This window comes from Electrophorus electricus, chromosome 7 (assembly GCF_013358815.1).
Source record: "Electrophorus electricus isolate fEleEle1 chromosome 7, fEleEle1.pri, whole genome shotgun sequence".
Classification (NCBI taxonomy): domain Eukaryota; kingdom Metazoa; phylum Chordata; class Actinopteri; order Gymnotiformes; family Gymnotidae; genus Electrophorus; species Electrophorus electricus.
Genome location: NC_049541.1, coordinates 26,691,664 through 26,707,264, shown reverse-complemented (window position 1 = coordinate 26,707,264; position 15,601 = coordinate 26,691,664). Strand labels below are relative to the sequence as shown.

Here is a 15,601-nt window from a genome sequence, read left to right as displayed (position 1 = left end):
ATATTCGAGAAACCGTAACCACGCAGCTGCTCCTATGAACTCTCATTTCCACCCGTCAGTAATAATCCCTTTGGTTTTATACAATAATGGTCTGCTAAAACGATGTGCAGTGTCAAAGGTCTAAGGGCATGACCTTATGGTTCGGGCCTGGCTCATGAGGAGTGGTGCAGCGCCTGGTTGTCCACACCCACCCCCTCCCCCTGTAGGACCCTCTGAGTAAATCCATCTGGCTCACCACTCCTGCACATTCATCAGTCTCTCTCTCTCTTTCTCACACACACACACACACACACGCACATGCGGGCTGTTACGGCTGCATTTTTAAATGGCTCCATCTGCATTCTTTAATCACCTGTCTGAGCTCAAGGTTAATTTATGAGTCCGGATGAATTAACCAGAGCAGGGGCAGGTGAACAGGTGCGTGAGGTGAGTGGAGGGGCGTCCCACCTCATCCAGTGCCCAGGCACAGTGCAAAGCTGCACCTGCCCTGCTAATTCAATTACGTGTGTGTGTGTGTGTGTGTGTGTGTGTGTGTCTGAGAGAGAGAGAGAGAATAAAATGTCTGAACACTAGTTGATTGCCTTAAAAAGGTACAGGCAGCACTATAATGGTCCCAACATGTCTACCCTCCTTCTGTAGTAGGTTTGTTTCAATCAGTAACAAACGTTGCATGCTTTCTGGGACAAATCGTCTGGGTATAGAGGCATTTTTCCTAAAATATCACAAAAGTTCAACCAAAGGCTTCATCTCAACTCTGCCTGTTCCACAGCAGTCTGCAGTGCTCTGGAATGCTGGAACTCCCACAGCAGCCCATAGCGAAGCAAAAGAAGCTCTCTCTCCTCACAGGCTCCGACCGCAACCCCGCCAACCAACAGAGACACACTGAATTTGCCATACTCGTACACTCTCATGGAGAATTCCTACAGCAGGAGACACGCTTGCTAGGTCAGACAACATCACAAATACGGTGTCTAAGAACAACAGATGGCCATCAAATACTTCCTGACCCTTGTTTCAGCACACACAACTTCACAACCATCCACACTGGCACCAACGACCTAAGAGCAGAACAGGAGAGAGTAGAGGTCATCTGGTCTGCAAAGTGGCAGAGAGTCAATCCAGGTGTTCCAGTGTCGAAATGATCATCTCCACCCTGCTGCCCCACAAGAACATCCACCCTGACACCATCCAGAGAAGGAAGGAAGATCTCCACAGGCTGTGTCCTCCTGCCTAATGTACACCTGGCCAGCCATTCCCCCATAGCTCCACCGCTACCACACCCTCAGAGTAGCGCGCCTCTCCCAGGACCACGCCCCACATCAGCCTGGCCACACCCTCAGAGTAGCGCGCCTCTCCCAGGACCACGCCCCACATCAGCCTGGCCACACCCTCAGAGTAGCGCGCCTCTCCCAGGACCACGCCTCACATCAGCCTGGCCACACCCTCAGAGTACCGCGTCTCTCCCAGGACCACGCCTCACATCAGCCTGGCCACACCCTCAGAGTAGCGCGCCTCTCCCAGGACCACGCCTCACATCAGCCTGGCCACACCCTCAGAGTAGCGCGCCTCTCCCAGGACCACGCCTCACATCAGCCTGGCCACACCCTCAGAGTACCGCGTCTCTCCCAGGACCACGCCTCACATCAGCCTGGCCACACCCTCAGAGTAGCGCGCCTCTCCCAGGACCACGCCTCACATCAGCCTGGCCACACCCTCAGAGTAGCGCGCCTCTCCCAGGACCACGCCCCACATCAGCCTGGCCACACCCTCAGAGTAGCGCGCCTCTCCCAGGACCACGCCCCACATCAGCCTGGCCACACCCTCAGAGTAGCGCGCCTCTCCCAGGACCACGCCCCACATCAGCCTGGCCACACCCTCAGAGTAGCGCGCCTCTCCCAGGACCACGCCCCACATCAGCCTGGCCACACCCTCAGAGTAGCGCGCCTCTCCCAGGACCACGCCCCACATCAGCCTGGCCACACCCTCAGAGTAGCGCGCCTCTCCCAGGACCACGCCCCACATCAGCCTGGCCACACCCTCAGAGTAGCGCGCCTCTCCCAGGACCACGCCCCACATCAGCCTGGCCACACCCTCAGAGTAGCGCGCCTCTCCCAGGACCACGCCCCACATCAGCCTGGCCACACCCTCAGAGTAGCGCGCCTCTCCCAGGACCACGCCCCACATCAGCCTGGCCACACCCTCAGAGTAGCGCGCCTCTCCCAGGACCACGCCCCACATCAGCCTGGCCACACCCTCAGAGTAGCGCGCCTCTCCCAGGACCACGCCCCACATCAGCCTGGCCACACCCTCAGAGTAGCGCGCCTCTCCCAGGACCACGCCCCACATCAGCCTGGCCACACCCTCAGAGTAGCGCGCCTCTCCCAGGACCACGCCCCACATCAGCCTGGCCACACCCTCAGAGTAGCGCGCCTCTCCCAGGACCACGCCCCACATCAGCCTGGCCACACCCTCAGAGTAGCGCGCCTCTCCCAGGACCACGCCCCACATCAGCCTGGCCACACCCTCAGAGTAGCGCGCCTCTCCCAGGACCACGCCCCACATCAGCCTGGCCACACCCTCAGAGTAGCGCGCCTCTCCCAGGACCACGCCCCACATCAGCCTGGCCACACCCTCAGAGTAGCGCGCCTCTCCCAGGACCACGCCCCACATCAGCCTGGCCACACCCTCAGAGTAGCGCGCCTCTCCCAGGACCACGCCCCACATCAGCCTGGCCACACCCTCAGAGTAGCGCGCCTCTCCCAGGACCACGCCCCACATCAGCCTGGCCACACCCTCAGAGTAGCGCGCCTCTCCCAGGACCACGCCCCACATCAGCCTGGCCACACCCTCAGAGTAGCGCGCCTCTCCCAGGACCACGCCCCACATCAGCCTGGCCACACCCTCAGAGTAGCGCGCCTCTCCCAGGACCACGCCCCACATCAGCCTGGCCACACCCTCAGAGTAGCGCGCTTCTCCCAGGACCACGCCCCACATCAGCCTGGCCACACCCTCAGAGTAGCGCGCCTCTCCCAGGACCACGCCTCACATCAGCCTGGCCACACCCTCAGAGTAGCGCGCCTCTCCCAGGACCACGCCCCACATCAGCCTGGCCACACCCTCAGAGTAGCGCGCCTCTCCCAGGACCACGCCCCACATCAGCCTGGCCACACCTATATGTTCCACATATAAGTTTACTTTTGCCAAAATTGTACAACAGTCATACCAATTACCATACCAAAGGATTAGGAATGAAATGAATGAAAAAGAAAGAGAAAGAGAGAGAGAGAAAGAGAGAGAGCGAGAGAGAGCGAGAGAGAGCGAGAGAGAGGACATATATTAGTCATACGTTTATCTGCCTAGGAGATACAGAGGGAAATTAGATAGACAGATCAATTTATTGATCCCAGAGGGAAAGTCAAGTGTCAGAGCAGCATGACAGAGAGACAGGATACATAAGAGCAACAGTTACATAAACACTAGCTGTGGTTAAAAAAGCTACAGTAAAAACACATAGCGCAATAAAACAAGCACAGTAAACAAGGTTAGAATACATCAAATGTGATGCTCAGTGCGCTGCGCTGCTCACTATAGTAAAACCTGACGGAATCGGAAATGAGAACAACGACCGCTATTTAAAGTGTAGCTATAGTGGCTGTGCACTGTAACCGCTACCACATATACATTATACATATTTATATAGTTCTACATATATAAAATTATATAAAATCAGACCGGCAGCTACTGGGGTCTGTCAGAGAGGTCGCCCGTGACCCAGAAGATCATGGCCTCGTCCACCTAAGTTCCATTCATCTTCTGCTCCAGCCTGAGAGGTCGGATGCGGTAGGTCGCGCGCCGTACCCCCTTATCAGCTAACTCTGGTGCAAAGCTTCACCTCTCTTTTGCCACGAATGTATTTTGGGCTTAGTCCGTGGCAAAGTAAACACAACGGACGTAAACATAAACATGAGTTCTGCTTTCAGGGGTTTGATGGACCCTGAGTGCTCAGGGTCGGAATATTGATTCAGCTCAGCATTGACATTTTAGTGCCACCACCCTGCAGGCTTGCACGATCTAGTCCCAGTGACTCAATGTGTGTGTATGTGTGTGTCTGTGTGTGTGTGTGTGCGCGTGCGTGCGTGTGCTGAGTTCAGAGGCATGTCCCAAAGGCTGACAAATAGAACGAACCAAAAGGAAACATCTGCATGCTGGCGTTTGTTTGACCTTTCCAGTCATGGAAAACCTGGCGCGGGCATGTCCGGCTTCACGGCTCTATGCCGTTTTGCTCAGATTTCCATGAAGGTTTCACCCCCGGGAGTGACGTGTACTGCTAATCGTCGGGCCATGTCGACACAGCGCCCAAAGCGATAGCCCACATTAGCGCCTGTGAATATGGACGGCTATGCTAAGAAGACAGCTTCGCTATGGCTGTGCCGTATGTACGGTTACCCCTGACACTCCATTTAGCGCAGCTATCTCGTTCGATCAGTGGCCACCATAAAGGAGGCTGTCTGTCCATTCGACACAGACAGCTCTGATTAGATGACACACCAACCCATCTGGACAGGGGCGCAAGGAGGTCAGACAAGATGGTCTCCCGTGTCTCTCAACCCCTTTCCCTTCGTCTGCTGTCCATAAATGGGCATGACCACGGGCTCACTCTCCTCTCACTCTGACTCACTGCCATCTCTCTCTCTCTCGTGCACCTGTCACTTGCTATCCCTTCATTTCTGTCGTCTTGACCCTATTCCCTTGTTTTTTGTGGCTTCTCTTCTCAATTTTCTCTTGTATTTAACTTGTGTCAGTGTGTCACCTCTGCGTCACCCTCCTGCCTTCTCTGTTCACACTCTTCTGAGCGATGTGGACTGACAGCGGGAAAGATGACGGAGTCACTGTGCTGCAAGCCTGGGCTGTCATGACTGGGCTACGTGCCGGCCAATTCCAAGCCATCAAGCTGGAAGGATCCAAACATTTCACCACTAGGGGGCGCCTTTGAGCATTAATTATTCATGCGGGTTGCTAGAACACAGTCCTAATTTCCACTGCGGTCAGTGACTGATACCGTACACTAACAAATCCTTAAGCTGCAGGTCATTTATGCTAATGAATGTTGTGTTTCTGCCTTTGTTTTGGAAGAAGCGTAAAGTGTGCGTTTTTGAAAACACACATGAGAATAGACACACACAGGCTCAGTTGAGCAGTCAGAGGAGCTCACTTCCAGATGTCCAGGCCCAGGTCCAGCAGGTCATACAGTCAGGTGTGTCCACAAAGTTCCCAACCAGTTACATCAATCATTTAATCAACTTCAGGGTATTACAAAATCCAGGACAACACTCTGGCTGTACAGAATAACTGAAAGAACGAACACGCAAACGAAAATCAAAGCAAGGTCCTCTATATAGACTGTTCCTGTCAGGCTGTAAGTGGTGTAGGTGTAGCACCATCACATGGATGATGAGGAAGCTTCACTCCAGGATCTCGATCCACGCTCTGGATCTCACACTTTTAAACACAATAAGCACCACTATACCCATTTCCCCCGAAAACGCTTCACGTCTCCGTGCTTTCTCGCTGGCTGGCTGTTTGTTAGTCGAGACAAAAGTTCATTCATGCGAGCAAAGGATCAGAGTCAGTTTCACAAACTTAGCAGAAAGTTCAAATGCTCCCCCCCGGGGGAGGTGGAGAATTGCAGGAAAAATCCTCAGTGCGAGAACACTTAGGTTGATTAGAGGCTCACTGTAATGGGACATTAACTGCAACAGAAGGGCCAGAAGGAGACCCGTGAGCAACGGTTCAGTGCAGGAAGTCTCTAGGGAATGAGATACAATGGAAGCACCTGCGGGCTTCAGACTCAGCGTCAGACACTGCTCCATTTGACTTCCTCTCATCTCTTTAAAGTCCCTCGCAGTGGCCAATAACGATGCCACTTTGACTGGCCTTATGACCTCAGCCTGAGCCAAGCAACTACACGCAGCCGGCTAGCATCACGTGTGGGAGAATGACCCACATTTGATTCCTGTAAAGAGGATGTATAAATGTGTTTAAATGAATAAAAGTGTGTGTGTGCGTGTGTGTGTGTGTGTGTGTGTGGTAAGGGAGTGAGAGAGGGTAATGAGTTAGCGTGTGGAGGAGGCCGTTCGTGACTGAGGAGGCTAAACTCAGGTAGTCACGCAGCAGGACTGAGGGTGGATGAGCAGTCATCATGCGTGTGGGAGGCTCCATAATTAGAGCAGAACAGTCCTGTGTTGAAGAGGGGAGGGAGGAGAAGGAGAAGGGGGGGTATACACACACACACACACACACACACACTCACACACACACTCTCACACACACACACTCTCACACACACACACACACACACACACACACACACACACACTCACACACAGACACACACAAAGGACTCTGTAGAGCACATATGCACACACACACACACACACACACACAAAAGACTCTGTAGAGCACATATGCACACACACCCACCCCCACACCCACACGCGTGTGCGCGCACACACGCACAGGACTGTAGAGCACACATGCACACACACACACACACACACACACACACAAAGGACTCTGTAGAGCACATATGCACACACACCCACCCCCACACCCACACACTCCACACAACTCTGTGGAGCACACACACTCAAACCCATATACCCATGACCCACATATGGACACAGCACATAATAGAAGTTCATACGGGACAGACAGGAGGTTGTTCAGATGCTAAGAGTTCTGCTCATGGTACCCTCATGTTTATAGTCTCAGTGGGCTGTAGGAATGAACAGGGCTTCACCCTCTCGGGGTCTCAGTGATGAACCACACACCATTAAACAGTGTTGGGTCTTCTCAGCTGGTTTACTGCAGAAGTTCAGCAGAAGATCTCCTCATCGCTGTGACAAAATCTCACGAAGGCTGCGAGGTTATGAGGTGAGTTTGAACATTACACGCAAAATTATCCAGCGCTTGCACACCAAGAATACACACACGTGTATAGACCCATACTCACAGACACACACACACAAACTGTTCATTGGCTTCAAGACATGCAATTCCAGTGGGTAAAGACAGAGTGAAAGAACCCACTGCGTTGCCATGGAGACCCAAACCAAGGGAAATCAATTTTGCGTCTTACTTCGTCCATATCATTTCAGTGAGGCTGCTAGCCTTAGAGGAAGCTGGGACAGAAACAAAGCTTTCAGGTAGCTTCATCGGGCAGAAACCATTCGCATCTCAGGGCAACGTGCGATTCCCACGTCGTGGCCTTGGAATGTTGAAACGTTCACAGCGCACGTGGCAGCAAGCCCATTGGTATGCAAATGCATGCAAATAGCTTATTTATAGAGTGCTGGTCATCATAAGCGAGGGAGAAATGGTCCCATCCTAGTCCTTGCCCTAAAGCATATGCACATATATGCAAATGTATTCAAATGAACGCGCCCACCTTGGCCAAGTATTAAGAAGCCCTGTTACGTGAAGGTTCGTTAAACCCATCAATCTCTTTCAGGAGTAGAGGCACTGCATTTCTATTAAGCCTCTCTAGGGGTGGGAGTGTTGGTGCCTAATTGAGTTGCGTTTCCGACCCCTGTACCAGTTTGTCCCAGCCACTGAGTGATGGAAGCTCCTGGGCAGCGCAGGTTTGGCAAGAACAGCACATAAAAGGCTCTGGAGCAGAGTAGGATTCAAAAGCCATTTGATCTGGGGGTTGAGAAGCGTGAGGGCACGGCCCTAAAGGTTTGCAGGGTTGGGCTTTGTGTTGGATCAGCTGACATTGCAGCCACCAGCTCTGGTATAGGTCAAACGTTTGTGGTTCCATCAGAGGAAGTGTCCGGGGAGGGGAGGAACGGGGCGGAGCGGAGAGGAGGTAACACAGCGCCATGGGGCCACGCCCACCAGAGAGCCTTCCGCTGCACCACCGCATGCGGGATAGGACTGAACAGTGAGGGTAAGAGTTAAGATTATGAAATGTCATCACTGCACCTTGAAAAGTAAAACATGTGAAAATTTATAAGGATTTTAAAATATCAGAACTGTATCATGGTCCAGTGGAAGAAATTATACATTTATATTTGCTTTGTTACTGCCAAACAGTGCTGCAGCACCGTCCAACTGCACACCGTATGTTACAATCTCTCTCTCTCTCTCTCTCTCTCTCTCTCTCCCTCCCTCCCTCCCTCCCTCCATTTTCTCTTGTAATCTCTTCCCTACTGCCTCTGAAAAAAAAAAACAGTAGGACACACCTATGACCAGACCAGCTGGCAACTCCAACCTTGCTTTTCCAACTTCTGACATCTGTGTGTGTGTGTGTGTGCGTGCACATTAGTGAGTCACATTATAAAACGGCTATCCCGAGTGCACACTCAACCCATACACCTAGTGGATACACAACCCTAGAGCCTGAATGCAGAGAGAACGCTACTGTATTCCACACACCAGAGCAGAGTCCATCTGTGTCAGAGAGGTGGGTTGGGTCCAGTCAGCACAGGTGGGGCTCAGTTAATACCCCTGGCAACGAAAGCACAGATGGCAGGTGGAAAGAGCCTGAAACGATTCACTTAGGCAGATTTCCACTCTATCCACGGTGCCCCCTACAGGTGAGGCACCCATAGGGGCTACAGGTGCTGCATAATACCTGAAAAATCACATTCACACACAGTCACATCAGATTGGGCTGATTCAGCTTTGTGGTATGTGTGAGTGTCATATGCATGCTCTGAACCAGGACGTGTGTTCACACCAAACATCTCAAACTGAATTCAGAATCAGAGTGAGAATTCAGAGTGAGAAATCAGGATGCTCTGAGCTGTAGCAGTACTTGTGTGATTAGGGACTAACGTCTGATTCACATTTTTAAGAGTGAACACCTGATGTGTAATGTTATCATGGTCTGATCAATAAATCTGAGGCCTGGAAGGTATAACCACTTCCTGTTTGGATGGCGTACTGGGAGGAGGGACAGCAGCTCCCCAGGAGAAGTGTTTTTGGTGCGACTGTACAGAATGAACCCAATTCCACAAATATCAAAAGGCCATTTGGACGTGACAGACAGAAGCTGGGCTGAGTCTCAGAAACAGCGTTACTAAGAGGAGAGAGAGAAGCCCACATTAGTCATGCAGGACTTCAACCGTCAGTAACCTGCAGTAGCGCAGCTTGACCACCAGAGGGTCACCATCTCTAAGTTAATCAGGAAGGATAGAATAGCATCCGGTGGTCTTCGGGGTCTTTCTCAATGACCAACCATCCTTTCTTGTCTCTCTTTCTCTTTGTCTATTCAATCTGTGCATGAGAGAGAGAAAGAGAGAGAGAGTGTGTGTGTGTGTGTGCGTGTGAGTGTGTGTGAGAGTGTGTGTGTGTGCGTGAGTGTGTGTGCGTGTGAGTGCGTGTGAGAGTGTGCGTGTGAGAGTGTGCGTTTGTGCATGTGAGAGTGTGTGTGTGTGAGTGAGTGTGTGTGTGTGAGTGTGTGAGAATGTGTGTGAGTGTGTGTGTGTGTGTGTGTGTGAGTGTGCGTGTGTGTGAATGTGTGAGCATGTGTGAGAGTGTGCGTGTGTGTGAGAATGTGTGTGAGTGTGTGTGAGAATGTGTGTGAGTGTGTGTGTGTGTGTGTGCGTGCACTCACTGATCTCGAGCTGTCTCTGGATGCGCCCCTTACAGCGTTCCCTGTAGCTCGACTGCGTGGCGTTGTACTCTGACATCACCTCCACAAATTTACGAGACAGGGTGGAGTGCTACAAACCAAGGAGGAAAAGACGGACAGACGGAAAAAATTCAAACCACTCTCCAGAATTTTTACATTTTGGCACCATCTGAAAAATTCTAACTTCTTCTTGGAGAAAGAAACAAAATCACTGTGAAATACACAGCAACATGCCACAGCCTGAGGGGCAGGGAGAGAGAGAGAGAGAGAGAGAGAGAGAGAGAGAGAGAGAGAGAAGCAATACAAAAGCATAAATCAAAGCAATATAGACAGTACGGTTATGTGAGTATAGTTAGCTATCAGTCATCGATCCTTAAATTTTATTCCTCACATAGCTGATGTTCAGACTTCACCTTTTACAAAATTGTGTAACCCAGGTGCTAGTTAACATCTGACACTCACATCATAAACATTACCAAAGCATCTTTCCACCATTGAGCACCTCAATTATGGGATGTTCTACCTGACCCATCTAAATATGGGTCGTTATATATACGTACATCTCATATATAATCTTTAATTCAAGTCATCTCAAAAACAAGTCAAGACCGTGAGGAAAGAAAAGTCTGTGTCTTCCGGCTACACATCCACGCCATGGACGGAGCAAATAAGCAAGCGTCGAGGCTGCATCATACGAGGGGGACGGACGATCCTCCAGTGTGTTAGCAAGGACACGCAACGCCCCTTTCGCTCCACGATGGGAATTCCGGTATTCCTGCTGCATGTCCGACTCCTCTGAAAGCCGTCCAGTCAGCCCACCCCAGACTGGGTTAGCCGGACGAATGTCGGGTTTATTTGTTTTTAAACGTCACGTGTAATCTGATGATGTCTGATCGCAGAACAGCGCTGGCTCACTTGCCTGCGTCTTGCGTATCCTCAGGTCAGCTGACGAGCGGTTTTGGCCCTCCTCATGCTCGATGGTCTGCTGAATGCCTGCAGAGACATACAGAGGGTCACTGGGATTCAGGTTATCTTAATCTTCACAGGCGCCTGAGTTCAGTGATTCGTGCTGGTGGTCTTGGTGTCACATTCCCGTGAGACCCAGCAAGCTCATGGAGACTCACCGGTTTCTACACTCATAACTCATTCATGCTTCCAAATTTGTCACAGTTTTAAATGCCATAAGGTGCAAATCCTTCTTTCAGTAAAGGCTGTTTTTCTGCATTGTTCCTTGTGCCTCAATCAGTTTTATAAGAGTCCCATTATTTGATCCAGAATAGTTATGGGTAATTGAGTCCCTGCTGGGTAGTGACTAAGTGTTCTTGGTGTGAGAGTCCTGTTGTTGTTGTTGTGTGTGTGCGCGTGTGTGTGTGCGCTCACTCTTGTGGAGGTGCCACACTGCTTGTTCCCAGAAGGAGGTGGCTGTGTACATCCTGACAAGTCCAACAACTTTACATGCCTCAAATGTCAGCCCTCCAAACGACCTGCGCTGCTGACCTTTCTCTGCTCTTAACAGCGCCAAGCCCCCCCCTCCTGACACAACAGCAGCACAGCCCACCCATCCACACAGTCCCCAGCGCCGCCGGAGACGACAGAGGCTCGGACTGACAGGCTGTGGGAGGTTCCGGCCCGGGAAAAAGAGCAGAACTGCAGCGTGCCCCTCTGGACCTGTGACTAACCTAGAGCGCCGCTCACCGTACTAATGAGAGCAGTCTGGGTTTACCCAGATGGTCCGAGGTGGGTTGTTAAATACAGCTAAAGCTTTTTAGAGTGCTGAAGGCTAATCGCCACCGAATATCTGTTAGTTATGATGTTGTCGGGTTGAATGCTGGGCCTGATCTGTTTCTGCACTGCCATAACCAGCCACATACGGGTTCGGCCCAAAGTTTAAAAAAAAACCTTACTAACATTTCCCCAAAACCAGGTAGCAGAACACCTGCCTAATTCAACATGCACCGTTGCCATAGTAATAATAATAACACCCTTCCCACACTCTGATTTTAGACACCAAGCGGTTTGTGGCCATCAGCATCTGCTTTTCGTGTATGGATCCACGTTCCTTTTCAAGTTAGTCGCCACACTGCTGACTGAAGCCCAAACACGCACTTCTGCTTAGATTAGGATGTCATTAACCAGATGAAACCCCCCGCCATGTAGTTAGCTGGCGCTAGGCTAATTAGCTGACCTCACAGGCAAGAGCGTGATTGATGGGTTGCTGTGGAGAATGGTTCGAGGGGCCAGCAACTGACGCAGAAATGAAGTGGCAGCCGAAAAAGAATGAGCCGCAAATACCAGGGAAGGCAAAGACGCAAATACCAGGGAAGGCAAAGACGCAAATACCAGGGAGGGCAAAGACTCAAATACCAGGGAGGGCAAAGACTCAAATACCAGGGAGGGCAAGCTTTGATTTCTGACTGAGGGGAGAGACAGCATAGTTTCGCTAAGCCCATATAAAAGGAAAAACAGAAAGAGAGACAGACACACTGGGAGAAGCAGACAGACAATCTGGAATGTGACTCAGTTATATCTGAAGCATTTAACTGACAATTTTATCCAAAGTGACATGTACACACACACACAGACACACACACCACCTCCCCTCAACCCACATTACCACTAGAATCATCACCAACAATGACTCTGACCACCTGTGCCATTCTGCAGACAATCTTCAGCCACAGCGCATGGAGCCATTAAGACACACACACTCATACATACACACACACACACACACACACACACACACACACACACACACACACACACACACACTCATACACACACACACACACACACACACACACACACACACACTCACACTCACACTCATACACACACACACACACACACACACACACACACTCATACACACACACTCACACTCATACACACAGACACACTCACACTCATACACACAGACACACACACACACACACACTCACACTCATACACACACACACACACACACACACACTCATACACACACACTCACACTCATACACACAGACACACAGACACACTCACACTCATACACACAGACACACACACACACACACACACACACACAAACACACACTCATACACACACACCACAAACACTATTCATCACCTATTAGTTAAGCAAACATCCAAAAATATCCAAGAGCGCTCAATCAATACTGGCTCAGAAGTGCTGGATTGAGAGAGAGAGAGAGAGAGAGAGAGAGAGAGAGGGAGAGGGAGAGAGGGAGAGAGAGAGAGAGCGGGGGGGGGGGGGGGTAGAGTGAAGGGTTTATTTACCTTTCCCAGCAGCCTGTCTTAATTAGTTATTTCAGTGGCACTATGGCATATTTGTATCTAAGGCGAGAGGACTCACTCTTTAACTTGGAGCGCACTTTGTTGGCCAACTTCTTGATGTCTGTCATCAGCTCTTCCAGTTCAGCTTTCGTTTCTGTGTAAAAACAGACACAGAGAGACAGTAATTAAGACTGATGACCAAACAATACATGGATCTCTCTGCAGTTCTCTAATCAGTGCCTCAAACACACGCCTAAGTGAGAGCAAATCCAGTGCAGTGTTTGTTCAGACATACATGTGTGGCATGTACATACGCAAACGCGTGCAATGTGAGAGCACTCGACTTGAGCCAGAGCTTCTGTGTGACCTCGTGTGCATCTAGGTGCACACAGTAACACAGCTCGATCCCAGGAAATGACTGCTCACACACACACACACACACACACAGTTGGTTTAAAGTGAGCTTGTAGGGGTTGGGACTAGTGCGCCAAACTTCACTACTGAGCCTTCTGGAGGTGTCATGGGCTTAATTCAATAAAAGATTTATGAACATAATTTTTAAGTTGGTTATTTCAGTCATTTTCCCATTTTCCTATTTCAAGACCCACCCCACACTCCAACCTTTCCTTATATACAGGAAAACAGGAATGACTTTTAATATGAAGACTGTCATAGTCAGACATATATGCTACCCGCCTAAAAGTCTGTGTACCCATCCTGTCGCTCTCTCTCTCTCTCGCTCTCTCTCTCGCTCTCTCTCTCAATGTGCGCGTGTGTGTTTGTTTAAATATGAGCCATAAGACTCATATGTGGCTCCATATTGAGTAGAAGCTTAGCCAGTGACCATCTGTTTGTGACTTCCCCCCTCTCTCTCTCTCTCTCTCTCTCTCTCTCTCTCTAACCATCTCTCTCCCTCCCCCTCTCTCTCTTTTTCTGTAACTCTGAGTTACACTAAATTGTGTTTCATGTAGGTTCTCTATTGTAACACACTGATCACTATTAACAATGTCTCCCTTGATTTAGCCTTTATGCTTCTGACAGCTGTTTAAACATGAGAATAATGAAGATCTTTACGCTTCATTTCACTCAGTTAACCACATCTATCCGCTGACTCTTTCTTCGACTTTGCTCATTTTTCTCCATCCATCCTTTCCCCTGATCTCCCTCTCTCCTTTTCACAGCGGGCCGAGACAGGATGCAGACGTGGTAAATGGAAGGACGAGGTCGTGCAGACGAGGCCGGGCGGTTAGAGAGGGCCACTCGAACAGGAGGAAACGGAACCGTTAATCAGCTTTCAGATGACAGAGAGGGGGTGGGTGAGCGCGAGCACGAGCGCGAGCGCGAGAGGACAGAGACGGGAATAGCTTGAGACAAAAAAAGAGACAGATTGCGTACCAAGAACGAGGCGACAGAGAGAGAGAGAGAGAGAGAGAGAGAGAGAGAGAGAGAGAGAGAGAGAAAGCCTTGAATTTCTCACTCACAATGCTATAATGCACCAGTTGGGACTTCATCCATGTAACAGAATAATGTCGTGCACAGACCCAGCACCAGAGCTCTGGACATGTGCAGCGTCAGACTGCCGATGTGGGAACAGGTCGGTTTTGCCTTTGGCACCCTGATAAAACGGGCTGTTTCTGTGGGGGATGGTGTCTGCTGTGTGCGGGGAGACGGACCCTGTACAAACACCCTTGTGTGCCTAGTAGATCCCAGTGCTCAGCTGTTCAAACGCGTTGCCCTATTTGCGGCTCTCTAATTGGCTGGAGGAGCCGAAGCTTGTGGGCAGGCAGCATCGTGTCTGATCCCCCACGGCATCCCCAGAGCCTAGGCGATAGCCAACACCGCCTAATGGCTGCACGCTGCCGGGCGCGTACACGTCCAGCCAGGTTAGTCAGGCCCGTCCGGTGGCTGGTTCACGGTGCGGCCGCACCTCTGTACGTACAGCCATCACTCTGACCGTTAAGAGTTGCCCAGTCCATCAGTTCTGCTCAACCGTGAACACATTGTTTCATCCTCAAGAACAGACAGACCCCAAACATTACCAACAGGGTCTTTCTGGCATTTTAAAGGAGCTAGGGGTTTATCTAATAAATATATAGATATATGACTATAATTATAGTTATAACTATACTATAACTACTGCACTGCTGTTAAATACATAATTTGGAATTTGTAAAGCCATTTCTATTTTCGTTTCTATTATGTCAGAGTCTTATTCATTCTCGAAGACGGTGCTTTTCTTTCAAATATAACCTACAGTGAGTCTTTATTTCTAAAAAAAAAAATAAAAGCCATGTACATGTACAATGAGAAATAAAGTGATTACGGATCAAACGACTGGAGGTCCTCCATCTTGTTCCTGCAATAGGAATGACTGATGGACAGTGTAATTCAGTGGAACTGAGAATGTCGTTGAGAGGGCAGTGAGCTGTGGACTTGAAATCCCATAAGGCACTTGGAGAAGGGCCTGATGCACAGCATGCAGAGGAGAGCCTCTGTGTGGCTATGAATGCCAGTCGACATTTCCGACAGCACAGCAGTGTCAGCTGCTGTCAGAAGAGAAGAGTGTGTCTGTGCGTGTGCGTGTGTGTGTGTGTGTGTGTGTGCGTGTGATCACGAGGAGAAAATGACCAGCTCTCTGACTGGGATCCATAGCACACCGAACATCCAGAGGGTGTACCGCAGTTCACA

The 15,601-nt window shown here is 50.4% G+C and overlaps 1 protein-coding gene across 3 annotated transcripts in view; it reads right to left on the bottom strand.

The window, feature by feature from the left end:
* Positions 1–15,601, bottom strand: part of stx1a (syntaxin 1A (brain)) — a 63,019-nt gene that overhangs the window by 10,267 nt on the left and 37,151 nt on the right. For all 3 annotated transcript variants that reach the window (XM_035528318.1, XM_035528317.1, XM_035528316.1), the window contains exons 4-6: positions 12,993–13,067; positions 10,557–10,630; positions 9,620–9,728 (exon numbers count right to left, since the gene is read on the bottom strand). In XM_035528318.1, the coding sequence (XP_035384211.1) occupies positions 9,620–9,728; positions 10,557–10,630; positions 12,993–13,067 (258 nt within the window). The remainder of the gene's footprint in view (positions 1–9,619; positions 9,729–10,556; positions 10,631–12,992; positions 13,068–15,601) is intronic.